The sequence below is a fragment of the Passer montanus genome, unplaced genomic scaffold (assembly GCF_014805655.1).
Source record: "Passer montanus isolate IOZ18808 unplaced genomic scaffold, ASM1480565v1 scaffold86, whole genome shotgun sequence".
NCBI classification, from domain to species: domain Eukaryota; kingdom Metazoa; phylum Chordata; class Aves; order Passeriformes; family Passeridae; genus Passer; species Passer montanus.
Window position 1 is genome coordinate 1,006,153 of NW_024373923.1, and position 14,188 is coordinate 1,020,340.

The window sequence follows — 14,188 nt, forward strand, 5'->3', positions numbered from 1 at the left end:
CTTTTCTCCATCTAATCAATGCCTCTGTGTTGCTTTGATCACACAGCTCACTGTTAAAAATGCCAAGAATCATTATGGTCATTATGGGATGGGAATTCGATAGAGGTGAGGGAACTCAGCACCTTTTCATACAGAGGCTAGAGGGACACAGATCTAAGAACAAGCCATTCATTGCTGTGAATCCTTAATACTCCATCTTCCATAAACAAAGACTGGGAATTCAGATGTGCAATTACTACAGGAGTTAATGGCATCTATCTCTACAAATTCCCCATACAGACAGAGAACAGGTTTCTGGGTCCTTTTGCTGAGAGAGTATTTAATTAAGGAAGGGCTGGAGGTGTGCTGTTTAAGTACCCTTTCTCTTTAGCTTGCTCAATGATGAGACAATAAAACCTCATCAAGCCTTTAGTAATGTGCTTTGCTAAACCTGTTAAATACTCCTATTTTTATTTTGCTTCTCTTCTCCCAATTATATGGGGAAAACAAACAGTTACTGAGAGAATCCTCTCCAGGAAAACAATGAGGGTCTGTACAAGTCTCTGATTACCCTGGTGGCATATGAGCCATGGAGAATGCCTCCCTGCAAATCCCAGGGCAATGCAAATCAGCAAGAGGCATAAAGTCTTAGTTAGGATTCTGTGTACGTTAACAGTGTTGAAGAAAATTGCTATATTGTCTTTTTCTTCTTTCACAGTAAGACAGACCCTATTCTGCTTCGTCATCCATGAAAGATTTCCATTGATTTCTCAGAGAAATGGATCAGAGTCATCACCTGAGAACATCCACCAGGACTGTGTGCAGTGCTGGATTTTCTGGTTTGCCTCCTCACATAAGTCCTACAGACTTACAGCTCCATATTTGTGAGGCAGCTTCTACTTTAGTAATGAAGGAAGCAATGTATATTGTCTAATTAGTCAGTGCATCCCTCCTTGGCCTTTGCTTGCTAGTTCTAGAGACCTTGAGGACTAAAACACAGCATAATATTTAAAAAAAGATGATCCTCAGAATACCACGAGCTGATTTTCCATCAGTGTCATTTACATCGTGTCGCTGCCCAAGATGTATGAGGACTCACAGACATGCAGAAAATTTAATCCTGGTCCCAGATATTTCATCTCTAAAGAAGAAATTCCCAAACTTGGCCCTAGCTCCACACCAGAAGAAACTTTTAACAATCCAAACATTCTATTCTGTAGATTGTAAAACTTTTATGGCTTTGCCTTCAGAAGGAAAAGTGAGTCACCTAGGTTAATTAACAAATGGTAACTGATCCAAAGTAGAGCAACAGAAACTAACAAGTTAAAGAAAATATCGTGCAGGCTCCTAGATCTCATAGAATTGTTGAATCATCAATTTGTTTGGATTGGAAGAGACCTTTAAAGGCCACCTTGTCCAACCCACCTGCCATGGGTTGTGACACCCGCCACTGGACCAGGTTTATCAGAGCCTCATCCAACCTGAGCTCAAATGTTTGCAGGAATGGGTCATTCACCACTTCTCTGGGTCACCCTTGCCAATGTTTTACCGCTTAGTTATTGATTTTAAAATTGTCTTTGTCTCTGCAGGAAAAGAAATCTCCCATGAGCTACCAGGAAGGAGGACAACAGTCTTCCTTCCAGCAAGGCACCTCTTCCCCTGGCAAGGGAAAACATTCCACATTAATTCCACCCTGACAATGTTCTACAGTAAATGCAAGTCAGACTCTGAAAGAAAAGAAACAGTGAGAGAACTTATTTTCTCAGTTGAATCATCTTGTTTCGAGATACAAGGGCCAAGAATGAAATGGCAACTGAATTCCTTTTGCTCTGCTCAGGATGAGGAAGTTCATGACCCCTCTCAAGGACATAATGAGCTCTGGGTGAGAAAAGAAGATTCTTTTTCTAGAGGAAAAAGAGGTACAAGCAGCTGGCCATACAGAGAAGCAATGACTTAGGGGTGAAATTTCAGTTCTTTTTCATTTGCTTCAGCTACCAGTAATGCCAAACACTGCACATCACCACTTTGTAAGATAAACTCAGAACTGAATAAGAATTTTTTCTCCTCCTGGGAGGCACCTTAATGAGGTGAAGGTGGCTGCAATGACCCAGGTTTTAAAGGTTATGCATGTGTACCTGAAGGGCAGCAGGCAAAACACCTTTGGGAGGAAAGAGGAGCATTAATTAGAATCATAGGAGAGGAATGGAAGAGGCAGAGTGCACAGGACAGGTGGGCAAATGAGGAAAGAGGTTAACACAGCCTGGAAGACAAGATGTAAGAATTCTGTTAGGCATCAGAAGAGATATGGAAACTGTGGGTGTGGAAGGGTGTTTGTGACAGGTTCTTAAAAGCCCCAGTGGAAAATAATGATGTTATTGCACAGAAGTGCTCCAGGTGTGAGAGAGGCAGAGAGAAGGAAAGTGAACAGTTGTACCATCATGTATCACACATCCAAATGTTTTCTTTCAAAAAATCAGACAAAGCATCCCTACCTACTCCTAGGATTGTATTACCTTCTAAAGGGTCTTCAACTTCTTCCTCTATCTGCTTGAGTGTCCCATCCTTCATGAGCTTTTCAGTAAAAATATCAGATGGCACCAGTTCTCTGACAGTCTCGCCATCATCTTCAGACTTTGCAAGCCATCTTTCACATGGAAATGTGACAGTTTCTGAGCCCTGGAGAAAACATGACAGAAGAAATGTCTTCAAAACAACATGAACACAGATAGCATTTCCCTTTGAAAACACTCCGACGTGCAGGCAAGGATTTTCAACTCATGTATGTGTGCACGAGTGTGTAGAGGCAGACCTAAATAGTACACAGAAATGGATTTCCTCCAGAAAGAGGACATCTGAGGGCTCTCAGAAGAAGCACTGAACACGCAGCAGAAAACAGGATTCCCAGTGGGTGTGTGAGAGTGGCTGCATGATCCAGCAATTCTCTGCCCTTCCCAGTATTAAAACTTGTAAATTCCTAACCAGGACTGCACCATTCCTGCTGAAGCTGTGCTTTACTGAGAGTCTGCAATTCCTCTTCAACACTTTATTTGAAGCCAGTAGAGCTTTTTTTTTTTTTCCTAGTTTTGTTATTTTTTTCTTGAGCTCAATACTTCATGATTTCACCTATAATTCAGTGACTCAAGCTGGGTTCCAGGCAATTCCCATACATGCAATAAGAGGAGAAAAATAATGATTTAATTTTTGATCTTTTGTTTTGACTTCACTTTGGTGGAAACAAATATGATTTATATCATCAAACAGACAAAAACAATAGAACATGTGTTTTCCACTTGGTAAACAAAATTAATCCCAGACTGTTCATTAAGAACAGATTCCCATAAGACCTCCAAGATGGTAAGACGCAGGCAGCTTTTCTGCTGGGCACCCCAGGCTATGACTCCATGAAGAGAGGAGCATGAGCCACCATGCAAGACACAGAGGCTACAAGTCTGAACAGAAGAAAAAAAAAAAAAGAAATAAATAGGAAGTTAGTTTTAATCTCACAGTAAATAAATACAGAAAAAAAGGCCCTTTCTTCACTGACAAACTCATAATTTGTCTCTTACCCTTCACAGGGATTTTCTGCTCTTTTCTGCATACTGTGTGGCATCACTTTCGTATATAACATGCCAATGGATGCTAAAAGAATTCCAGAGGGGTTTGGGCTGGAGGGGACCTTAAAGCTCATCTGGTTCCAAGGCCCCTCCTATGGGCAGGGACACCTTCCACTGTCCCAGGCTGCTCCAAGCCCTGTCCAGCCTGACCTGGGACACTGCCAGGGATCCAGGGACAACCACAGCTTCTCTGAGAAACCTGGGCCTCCCCACTCTCACAGTTAAGAATTTCTATCTAATATCTAATACCCTGCCCTCTGTCAATCTGAAGCCCTTGTCCTGTCCCTTTATTCTTTGTCCAAAATCCCTCTCCAGCTCTTTTGTAGACACTCTTTATTAATAATTTCCACCTTGATTACTCTGCTGTGATTACTTACCAAGCCAATACAGGGCCCTTTCTTCACTACTTTTTCTATTTAAATATTAAATATTAATACATGGTAAGAGAAGTGAATAGATCTCACTGTAGCAATCTTGAGCATTGCTGTGACTGCGTATTGCAGCCTGGAACTGCAGATCCTGCCCTCCCTGGCACCATCACTGGGGAGGAGCAGCTTGTGCACCCAGGAGCAGATGAGCGCTGTGATCACAGCCAGCCTGGAATGAACAGGTCACAGTGTCACCCCCCAAAGAATCCAGGGAAGTTGTCTTGTGGGAGCAGAGCCCCTCCAAGGGGCTTGTGTGACTGTGTGTTTTGAGTCTGCAGCAGAATCACACTTTGAGTAAGCACAGCCCAAATCTTCTGCTGTTAATGAAACACCATTTCTCCTCCCCTCTGCTGCTCCCCGCAGCGCTGCTGTTTAACCCCAGGCAGAGATGTTTAACTCCAGGAGGAGGTTTGGAGCACGGCATACAAAATGGTGTCAAAGAAAACCGGCAGCACTTCAGGTGATTTCACATCTTTTACTTTCAAGTGTTATTTGTGCTATACAAGCAGAATACAGCACCTAATAATTCCTGCCTCCTCATTTCTGCACTGGCTGTCTGACCACTTAACCTGTATTATCTCACTGCACGCCGAGCTGATGAACAGTGCTTATCTCCACACCTGCAGGCTGGGAAGAGAGGGCTTTCCAGAATGATGCTTCAGTGCTGAAACTCTCTCCTCCTGATAGAGATCCCACTTCAGTCACATTTCTCACTGAAGCTTTCAACAGTTCCTGAACATTCATACTGCTGCCTGTATGGGCCATTGATGCAAACACTGTTTGTTTGGTAGCAAGATATCTAGGGACTGGAGTGACAGCACAGTGGGGCATAATGTGCACTTACTGCAAGAGTTAATTGTCTCATTATTGATAATCACCATGCCATTGCCATGGTTTTTATTGGGGTTTCCCTGCTAGTGATTGTGTTAATATTTAAGTGATGTAAAGTGCCTTGGTTTATATTATCAACATTAAAATTCTCTTGCAGCCCTGAACAGAATTTGTTAGTCTGAGTCTGGACCTAAGCTAGAAGCAGGGTAAGATACTGTGCTAAAAGTCAGTGCTTTTCCCTTCTCCAAGTTGTAACAAATGAAATGTAATTATCAAATATAATTGGCATGCCAAGACGGTTTTTTCAGCACGCAACAACCCTAGTTTCCTACCCAAGTGCTTTCAATTTAATCTGAAAAGTTACTGACCTCATTTTTCTTTTGCAGCTCTACAGATACATCTAGACACATCTTAGCAGTCTAATCAGGTAGCAGAGCTTTTAGAAGCGCTGGCAGCATATTGCTATCCTGTGGCAGGTCATAATATCCTGCGGCTGATCAGCGGCATCATGCAGTGCTCTGCTTTCTTCTTTTTTTCCCATGCCATAATCAAAAGATCAGCAGAATTGTAAATCTCTCCATTCCCAAGTCGTTCAGGGCTTTCCTCCCTTCCTCCACCCTCGGGTTCCTCCCCACCTGCCCTTCAAAGATGCTGCAATGGCTGAGGAGGGGGTGCACCCCAAGACCCTCTCTTGCCAAATTGAGGAGCACCCAAGACAGAGCTCTCAGGCACTTCCCAAAGTGTGGAAAGAGGCAGCCCAGGAATCTATTTTCCCTTGTTTTTCACATGTTGAGTGCTCCCCTCTTCATCTTCTCCAGCTTGTGACCAAAAACAGTATCTCTGAAAACACCATGTACCTGTGCATTAACCTAAGGAAGCTAGGCAAGGGTTAGGCTGAGAGTCTGATAATGTCAGATTGTCAGAAAGGTGATAAAGAGAAGCAATCTGATGGTATTGACTTGATGAGGAGGATGTAAATGGGAGAAGAAGAGGGATCTCCTCACTCTTCATGACCCCCTGACAGGAGGTAGGAGCCAGGTGGAGTTTGGGCTCTGCTCCAAGGGAACAAGGGACTGGAGGAGAGGAAACAGCCTCAAGGCACATCAGGGATTAGGCTGGATGCTGGGAAAAATTTATTCCCAGAAAGTGTTGTCCAGCCCTGGGAGAGCTGCCCAGGGCAGTAGAGAAGTCTCCATTCCATTCCGACATGCAGGCAATGATTTTCAACTCATGTATGTGTGCACGAGTGTGTACAGGCAGACCTAAAAAGAGGCAGACCTAAATCTGTGTGGATGTGGCACTTGGGGACATGGGTCAGTGTGACCTTGGCAGTACTGGGGGAAGGGTTGGACTCAATGGTCTTGGAGTTATTTTTCAACCTAAATGATTCCAGAAATGTTTCTATGGTGAGGAGGGTTCAAGGAAGAAGACCTGTGAGTTGATTGTGTAGCAAAGAGAATTAAACATATCATGTAAATTTTGGAGAAGGAAGCAAGATGAGAAGTGAGCCCACCATGACTGATCAAGCTGTTTTATATCTTGGTATTAGAAGTCACCTGAGGAGTGGGCAGACCTGGGGGGAGATAAAAGCTGACATCCCTTGGGAATAAAGGGAAAGAGTCCAGGCCTTCTGCAATGCAGCTAGTTCTTAATTTCTGAACTGGCCCTGAAGAGGTGATTTTCTTTTGAACTTCCCCACAGCCAGATTCATCCCTGTTGCCATAGCCGGCATCTGAAAGCAGGGCTGAGGGACACTTTCTTACATGGACAGGATCAAGGTGACCAACCTGACTGTACTGTGTTAGTCTTGTTCACATGAACAACAAAAAATCCTATCATCTAACTCAACTTCTTAATATGATTCAGGAATTTGCACTGAGAGGCATTTTACTTGCCTTAATTTTACTGGCTCCTTGCATTTTTTCTTCCAGGATTAAGGGACTGACAAAATTGTTTCTGGTCCATGTTTGGCAACAATAGTTTTTATTTTAAAATAGTCCGCCCACTTTCCACTCCCTTCCCTGTGATCCCTCAAAACAGAAGTACACATGAGAACACGAAGCTTTAAAAAAAGTAATTATTGCAGAGCTTATCATCAACATTTGAAGAACAAAACATGATAACACACGCTTGTTGTCCCCAGATCCCCAGGCTCCGGCAAGTTTAGTGCGCATTGCTCCTCAGGGAGCCGTTTTTCACTGTTAATCACATTTTGTACACAGAAGATGCAATCTGGGAGAGGGAAGTGGTGGCTCCTGGGGATGTGCTGGGATTCACAGCCTACCTTCCCGTTTGGCAGCAGCCTCCGGATCGTCACACGGTCCAAGTGCCACCCTGAGTTCAACCCTCCACCCTTGTGCCCTATGCGAATCTTTTCAATGATGTCACCAACGTCCTCCAGCTACAGAAAAACAAAGAAACAGACAGACAGACAAACAAACAAACAAACAAGCACCAAAACCAAACAAACAGAACCCCAAAAATTTTTCAAAAAGGGAGATATTACAGTGTGAACAACTGGGTGGCTTTTGAGATGCCACTTCGCTACCTTATTTCATATTTTTCCAGGCTGTTTGAAGTCCCAGGGGAGAAAATATTAATGTTGATATATTGTAGAATTATAAAATAAAATCCTAGAGTGGTTTTGGTTCAAAGGAACTATAAAGATCAGTCAGTTCCACCCTCCTGCCATGAGCAGGGATGCCTTTCACTAGACCAGGGGCTCCAAGCCCTATCCTTGGGCACTTCCAGGGATGGAACAACCACAGCTTCTCTGGATAACCTGTGGCAGAATTTCTTCCCAAGATCCCAAAATGTGTGCCTGCCCTGTGGCAGTGCAGCCATGGCCTGTGTGCTGTCCCTGCAGGCCTTGTCCCCAGTGCCTGGGCAGCTCTCCTGGAGCCCCTGCAGGCCCTGGCAGGGGCTCTCAGGTGTCCCTGCAGCCTTCTCTTGTGCAGGGGAGCAGCCCCAGCTGTGCCAGGCTGGCTCCAGAGCAGAGGGGCTCCAGCCCTGGCAGCATCTCCGTGCCTCCTCTGGAGTTAATTTGCATTTTGGCTAAAAGTTCTCCCTGGACTTCTGCTCCAAAATGGAGAGAACTTTTCTCTGCATATGAGAAAGGTCTAGTTGCACAGCAGCAATCCTTCATCTCAGGCTTCTTTGCATGAGTGGGAATGAAGACAATTGCTTGGAAATTTTCCCTGTATTTGGCACTGGTGAGGCAGCACCTCCAGTGCTGTGTCCAGTTCTGGATCCCTCAATTCAGCAAGGACACTAAGGGGCTGGAGCGTGTCCAGGGCAGGGAACGGGGCTGGGAAGGGGCTGGAGCCCCAGGAGAGGCTGAGGGAGCTGGGAAGGGGCTGAGCCTGGAGCAAAGGAGGCTCAGGGGGGACCTTGTGGCTCTGCACAGCTCCTGCCAGGAGGGGACAGCCGGGGGGTCGGGCTGTGCTCCCAGGGAACAGGGACAGGAGGAGAGGGAACAGTCCTAGGCTGTGGGGAGGTTTAGTTTGGACATTAGGAAGAAATGAATCCACAGAAAGGATGATTAGACATTGAAATGGGCTGCCCAGGGAGGTGGGCACTGTCCCTGAAGGTACTAAAGGAATGACTGGACGTGGCCCTCACTGCTCTGGTTTGGTGACAAGGTGGGGATCAGTCACAGGCTAGACCTGATAATCTCAGAAGTCTTCTCCAACCTAATTGATTCTGTGATTCTATGAAACTGCAATGCAAGTGCATCTTAAACTGCTTTTTATAAATCACTTTCTTTTTTAAGCACTTGTGTGCACTCTCCTAATAATGGAAGAATAACTCTGAGGTTAAAGTAAAGCCTGGCATTTTATATTATTTCTCCTCTTCTGCCACAGAATCCCTATGCCACTCTGAGAAAGCCAACAGGATGACTGTCTTATGAAGTTGCTACTGGGTTTTTATGCCTCACCTTATAAATTGAGTAATTTGTTACTAGTGCATTACTTTTACTTCACTTCTCTTTCAAAGGTTTGAACGGAAAAAATTGAAATTTGCTCCTAAGTATTAACTTTTGGTTATTCTGGTGCAAACTTTTGTATAACTGGCCTTCAAACACCTAAGGCTGGCTTCAAATCTTTGCATGTAGAACACTGAGCTGTTCTTCTGTCCTTGGGGCCTCAGAGTCTGATTTTCTTGGAGAGAAAGTGCAGCATATCTGTTTGCATCACTGGAGATTATTCCCTTCTCTCCCCAGACATACAGAAACAAAGACAGCAGTAGTTTTAGAAGGCTCTATAGGTCAGTAGGTCAGCACTACCCAAGGAATCCACACTCTGAACAAACTGGGCTTGACTCCATCAGCCCTGCTCTGACTTTAGACAGCATAAGATCCACAACAGAATAATTAAACCATCCAAACTAATTTCTAAAACTCACACACGTGCACACAAGTGTACATTAGGGAAAAATTATTTTTCCTCTTTTGTCCTGTCCAAATACTCATCTTTCAATGAGACTTTTAATCAATAGGTAGCAATAAAATGATGCTTGAGCAGTTGAGATCCATGTTAAAGAAGAAGTGGGCTTTACCCTGCTCTAGGCATCTCCAGCAAATCAACACTTGGAAGCACAGCTGAGAGCAGTCTCTAATCTTTCATGCCTCTTTTGCAAAATACAAAATGATAGAGGGAGGTAAAACCACAAAGCAAACAGACAATTCCCAGTTTGTGTTTTCTGAAACCCCCCAAATTGTTTTCAAGGTCTGTTGAACTCCAAATTATGGCTCTACACAAGCAGGTGAAAGAAAAATATATTTTGCTTTGTTCTCATCTCCTGCAGAAAGAGGAACTGGTGAAGTGAGAATGAAGTTTGGGGACAGGTTAATATGATGTTATAAATCGGTAGAACACACTGCATTTTCTCTCACTTAATCTAAGAAAAGTACTGATGTTTCAGACTCCACCAAAATTGAAATAAATCTTATGTAATAAAGACTTAACCAGAACACTTGGTTTAAGATTTATACCTGTGGATTAATGCAACCTCTACTATGAAAAATTGTGTGGCAACTCCACAAAAATAAGTCTTATTTTTTGTTTTAAAGGAATCACACTGGGGATTTATTTTATGATTCATGACATATAACAACAATGTGGGCTGCAAGTATTTTAAGAATTGGTTTAAAATTTCCCTTCAATTACAAAAACAAAGCAGACTCAGAGAGAAGCTGTAAGATCCTCTATGAAGTCAGTGCTGGTGTTGCAGCCAGGAACAAGGGAAGGGAAGGGAAGGGCATGGAGCAGCACCAACAGGATAAGCCAGAGCACGTCTGCCTGTATTTTTGCCTCTTACAAATTCTCAGCAATAGGAATATACTGTGAATAGGAATTGCTTCATACTGTGCATGTAAATGAGATCACTCTTTGATGTGCACTGGTTTACTATTTGCATACAGTTGTGCAAACACTTCAGGAAATACTTGGTAAGATCTTTCAAACAGTTAGCCCGGGTATTCAAAAATCACATTGTCCACAGCAAAGAAATGGTTTCTCTGCCTGAGGATACAGAAGAAAAAGCATAATGCTTCTAAGTACTGCAAACTTGCAAACTATCACAGAACACCCTGAGCTGGAAGGGACCCACAAGGATCAGACTTCAGCTCCTGCCCTGCACAGATCCCCAACAATCCCACCCTGCGGATCCCTGGGAGCATTGGCCAAACACTCCTGGAGCTTTGCAGCCTGAGGGCCATGACCATTCCCTGGGGAGCCAGAACCTTTCCCTGATTCCAAAACTAAACCTGCCCTTCCTACTGTTTCCTCAAGTCCTGTCTGCCCATGGGACTGCAGAGATCAGTGTCTGCCCCTCCTCTTCCCCTCACAAAGAAGTTGGAATTGTGGTGGAGCCTCCCCTCAGTCTCCTCTTCTCCAGCTGAACAGACCCACTGCCCTCAGCTGCTCCTCACACAGCTTCCCCTCAAGGCCCATCACCATCCCTGGGGCTTTCTTTGGATGCTCTCTAACAGTTTAATGTCTTTTTTTATATTGTGGCACCCAGAAGTGCCCTCAGCACTCGAGGTGAGGCTGCCCCAGCCCAGAGCAGAGCAGTAGTGAGTGAGCTGGGTGAGACCAGTGAGGAGCAGAGCAGTGGTGACACATCCTGGGCAGGATTTCCACTCTCTCTGTCATTTTGGAAACGACCTCTGGCCCTTCCCCAGCCTGGAAAATCATCCTTGACACCAACGAGATGAGGAGGAGGGAGGGCCAGGGGCTGACATGACCTTCCTCATTTTGTGACATCCCACACCTTTCCAAGACTCATCTCAGGTATTGATCAGATAAATTTGATGGTTTCACAGTACAAGAATAGAGAGGACTGAGTGTGTCTATTCCTGACCACTGGATATTCCCCAAGCTCCCCATGCTTTGATCTTACCTCCACGATGAACTGATTCACTGAATTCCTTTCAAAATACATCCTTTGCTCTCTCTTGTTGAGGCACAGGGATTTTTGCTGAGTGCAAATCCCATCACTTCCATAAAGAACAATGAAGACATCTGCATCCGTGCCAGCTCCAAAAATATCACTGGTGTACACTGTGATCTCGTAAGGAACAACTGGTTTAGGAAATGACAGAAAACAGAAACAAGCCAAAAGGAGTTAGGAGCCAGCATAGCAATGACCCTAAGAAAAAAATAATCAGTGAAACAAAAAATGAGTTATAAATCTCAAGAGTGAAAGAGGAGAGGGTAGCAATCACTTGTGGTCAGTTAAATTATCAAGTTGATCAGTCCTATGAGAATCCAAAGGAATTTCCTTTCATAGGGAAATTCCTTTTCTTTATAAGGCAAATTTACCTTGATATGAGTTAATGTAATGAGTTTTTTAGGTTAATCATATGACATTCAGTATACTTGCCATCCAAAATTACTGAAACACTATTTACTTCAACAGCTCAAGAGTTAAAGCAAAACATGAATTCTCAATTTTTTTAACATTTAGGAAGATGGATGAAGTTGAGACAACTGGAGGCAGTGTAAAATATTCAAGATAGTCTTATTGATAAAAAAGTCCTAATATTTCCATCACAAAACAGATGACAAAAATCCATCATAAGGAAGTTAGTAATTCCTCTGTTCCATTTTTCACTTGGCACCACCTCCCCTGAAACACTGAGGCAAACAGGTTAAATTACAACTCAGAACCATTGAGAACCCAAAGCAGTAATGTTCAGGACCATAAATACTCCCCTATTCTTTTCCTGTGGTTTCTCCAGAATGTCCCATGACCCCAGGATCTGATGCCTCCTTTTGTTCTGTTCTGTCTTCACAGCTTCTCAGTCCTGAGTCCTGCTGGAGTATGACTCAGACTTGCTCAGGAATAAGGCTGACCCAGGAATGTGGGAACAGGGGCTCTGTTCCTGGCTCTGCTATGGATTTGCTGAATATATCCTCAGTTTTCAAGGTTAGATGGTGTTTAGCTCACAGAGTAAGAAACATAGGTTTAGATGCCTGCTCATCAGACAAGTGTATGCATCTCCAGATGTAAGCAATAGTCAGTAAAGTGAAGAAACAATCAAGGAATAAGGGCACTTTCATTGGGATTAGCTGAATCACCCCCCATATCCAACCTCTGAATGACCAAATAACCATGATAGCAATTCAGACACTCCACACTCATGAGCACATGTGATGTCAGGTGCCATTTGGAAACCTGTATCCTATCCCAAACTCCTTTAAATCCTCTCTGAAATCAAAACACCTGGTAAGACTTGGGCATCACTGAACAGCTCTGCAGGGACCTCTCCTGCCTCAGGAAGACACTTTCCCTCAGTCCCACTACCCATGAGCACAGCCTTCAACAGCAGGATTCTGCCACGGCCACAATATGCTCCTGGCCATCCCTCTCCCATGCATCCCTAAAAAACTTCCATCCTTTCCCATCCCTCACTACAATCTTGTCAGCTGCTCGTCATTCTCACCCTCCTACTCTGCCACATCTTCAGTAGTTTTTGATCTTTACATTACAGCAGCTTTCACTGTGTTTCAGACTCAGCATCTCTGTTAGGGTAGGGAAAAAGGCTCCCAGCACCACCTCTATTACTGTTGGAGTAACTCTGATTACCCATATAAGAGACTAATCATTCATTAAAAGCTCAGGCTCTCTAAATGCAGCTCTCAGGAGGCCACAGATCCAGGATTCTGCCACGGCCACAATATGCTCTCCCATGCATCCCTAAAAAACTTCCATCCTTTCCCATCCCTCACTACAATCTTGTCAGCTGCTCGTCATTCTCACCCTCCTACTCTGCCACATCTTCAGTAGTTTTTGATCTTTACATTACAGCAGCTTTCACTGTGTTTCAGACTCAGCATCTCTGTTAGGGTAGGGAAAAAGGCTCCCAGCACCACCTCTATTACTGTTGGAGTAACTCTGATTACCCATATAAGAGACTAATCATTCATTAAAAGCTCAGGCTCTCTAAATGCAGCTCTCAGGAGGCCACAGATGAAGAAGTTTTCTTCTACAGAGAGTCAGCCTGGAGATACTCAATATTCTTCCTGCTCAACCCAGTGAAATCTGCTCTGCTGTGCTGCAAGTAAACTGGAATAGTTTCTCCAGAATGTAAGAAGAGGGAGAAAAAAAATCCTGAATACCAAAAATCACACACTATGCATTATGAATTAAAAATTATCCTCTCTGCTGAAGGCTGTAGCACTTGCTTTTGTTGCTTGAATATTAACATCAGCTTAGAACTGAATCAGCAAAGCAGCGCCCTAACAAGGTCACCAACAGCACAACTTTCAGCTGTCAGATGCCCATTTCATTTACATGGCACTTTTAAAGCTGTATCCCCACAGGGATGATTTTAATTGGACTGTGGATGACATGTTTTCATTGTGAAACAATTCTGGCAAGAGTCATCATAAAACAAATCAAGCCAGTTTAGTTACCTCTGGCAAACTGAAACCCACAGGTTAATTGCTAGGAAACCAGAATGGAGTAAACAGCACAGTGGGGATGGTTCAAATGGTGAAAAAGCCTAAGCTGACAGTGGGCCTGGTGCAAAATGTTTGCCAGAGAGGCCTGACTGCTTCCAAAGGCTGGATGTGGACTGCTGACAAAAATCAGGATAACACAAACTATGTGCTCAAAGGCACAGCATGCCAGAAGATCCTGCATCATTAAAATATTCAGCATTAATAAATTATATAGTGAACATCTGCATCAAAATATATATTGATTGGGATAACATGGAAAAAAACCAGAAGAGAAGCATGTATTGAGTCTCTGGGTTATATTCACTCTTATGAAAGTTATCACTGCATCTATTAATCAATTTATTTTTTCAGACACAAAGACATGGAA

At 43.7% G+C, this 14,188-nt stretch overlaps 1 protein-coding gene across 1 annotated transcript in view; it reads right to left on the reverse strand.

Moving 5' to 3' along the window:
- LOXHD1 (lipoxygenase homology PLAT domains 1) overlaps window positions 1-14,188 on the reverse strand; it is a 149,898-nt gene that overhangs the window by 52,650 nt on the left and 83,060 nt on the right. The window contains exons 27-29 of the mRNA XM_039733354.1: window positions 11,255-11,436; window positions 7,137-7,253; window positions 2,493-2,655 (exon numbers count right to left, since the gene is read on the reverse strand). Coding sequence (XP_039589288.1) covers window positions 2,493-2,655; window positions 7,137-7,253; window positions 11,255-11,436 — 462 coding nt within the window. The remainder of the gene's footprint in view (window positions 1-2,492; window positions 2,656-7,136; window positions 7,254-11,254; window positions 11,437-14,188) is intronic.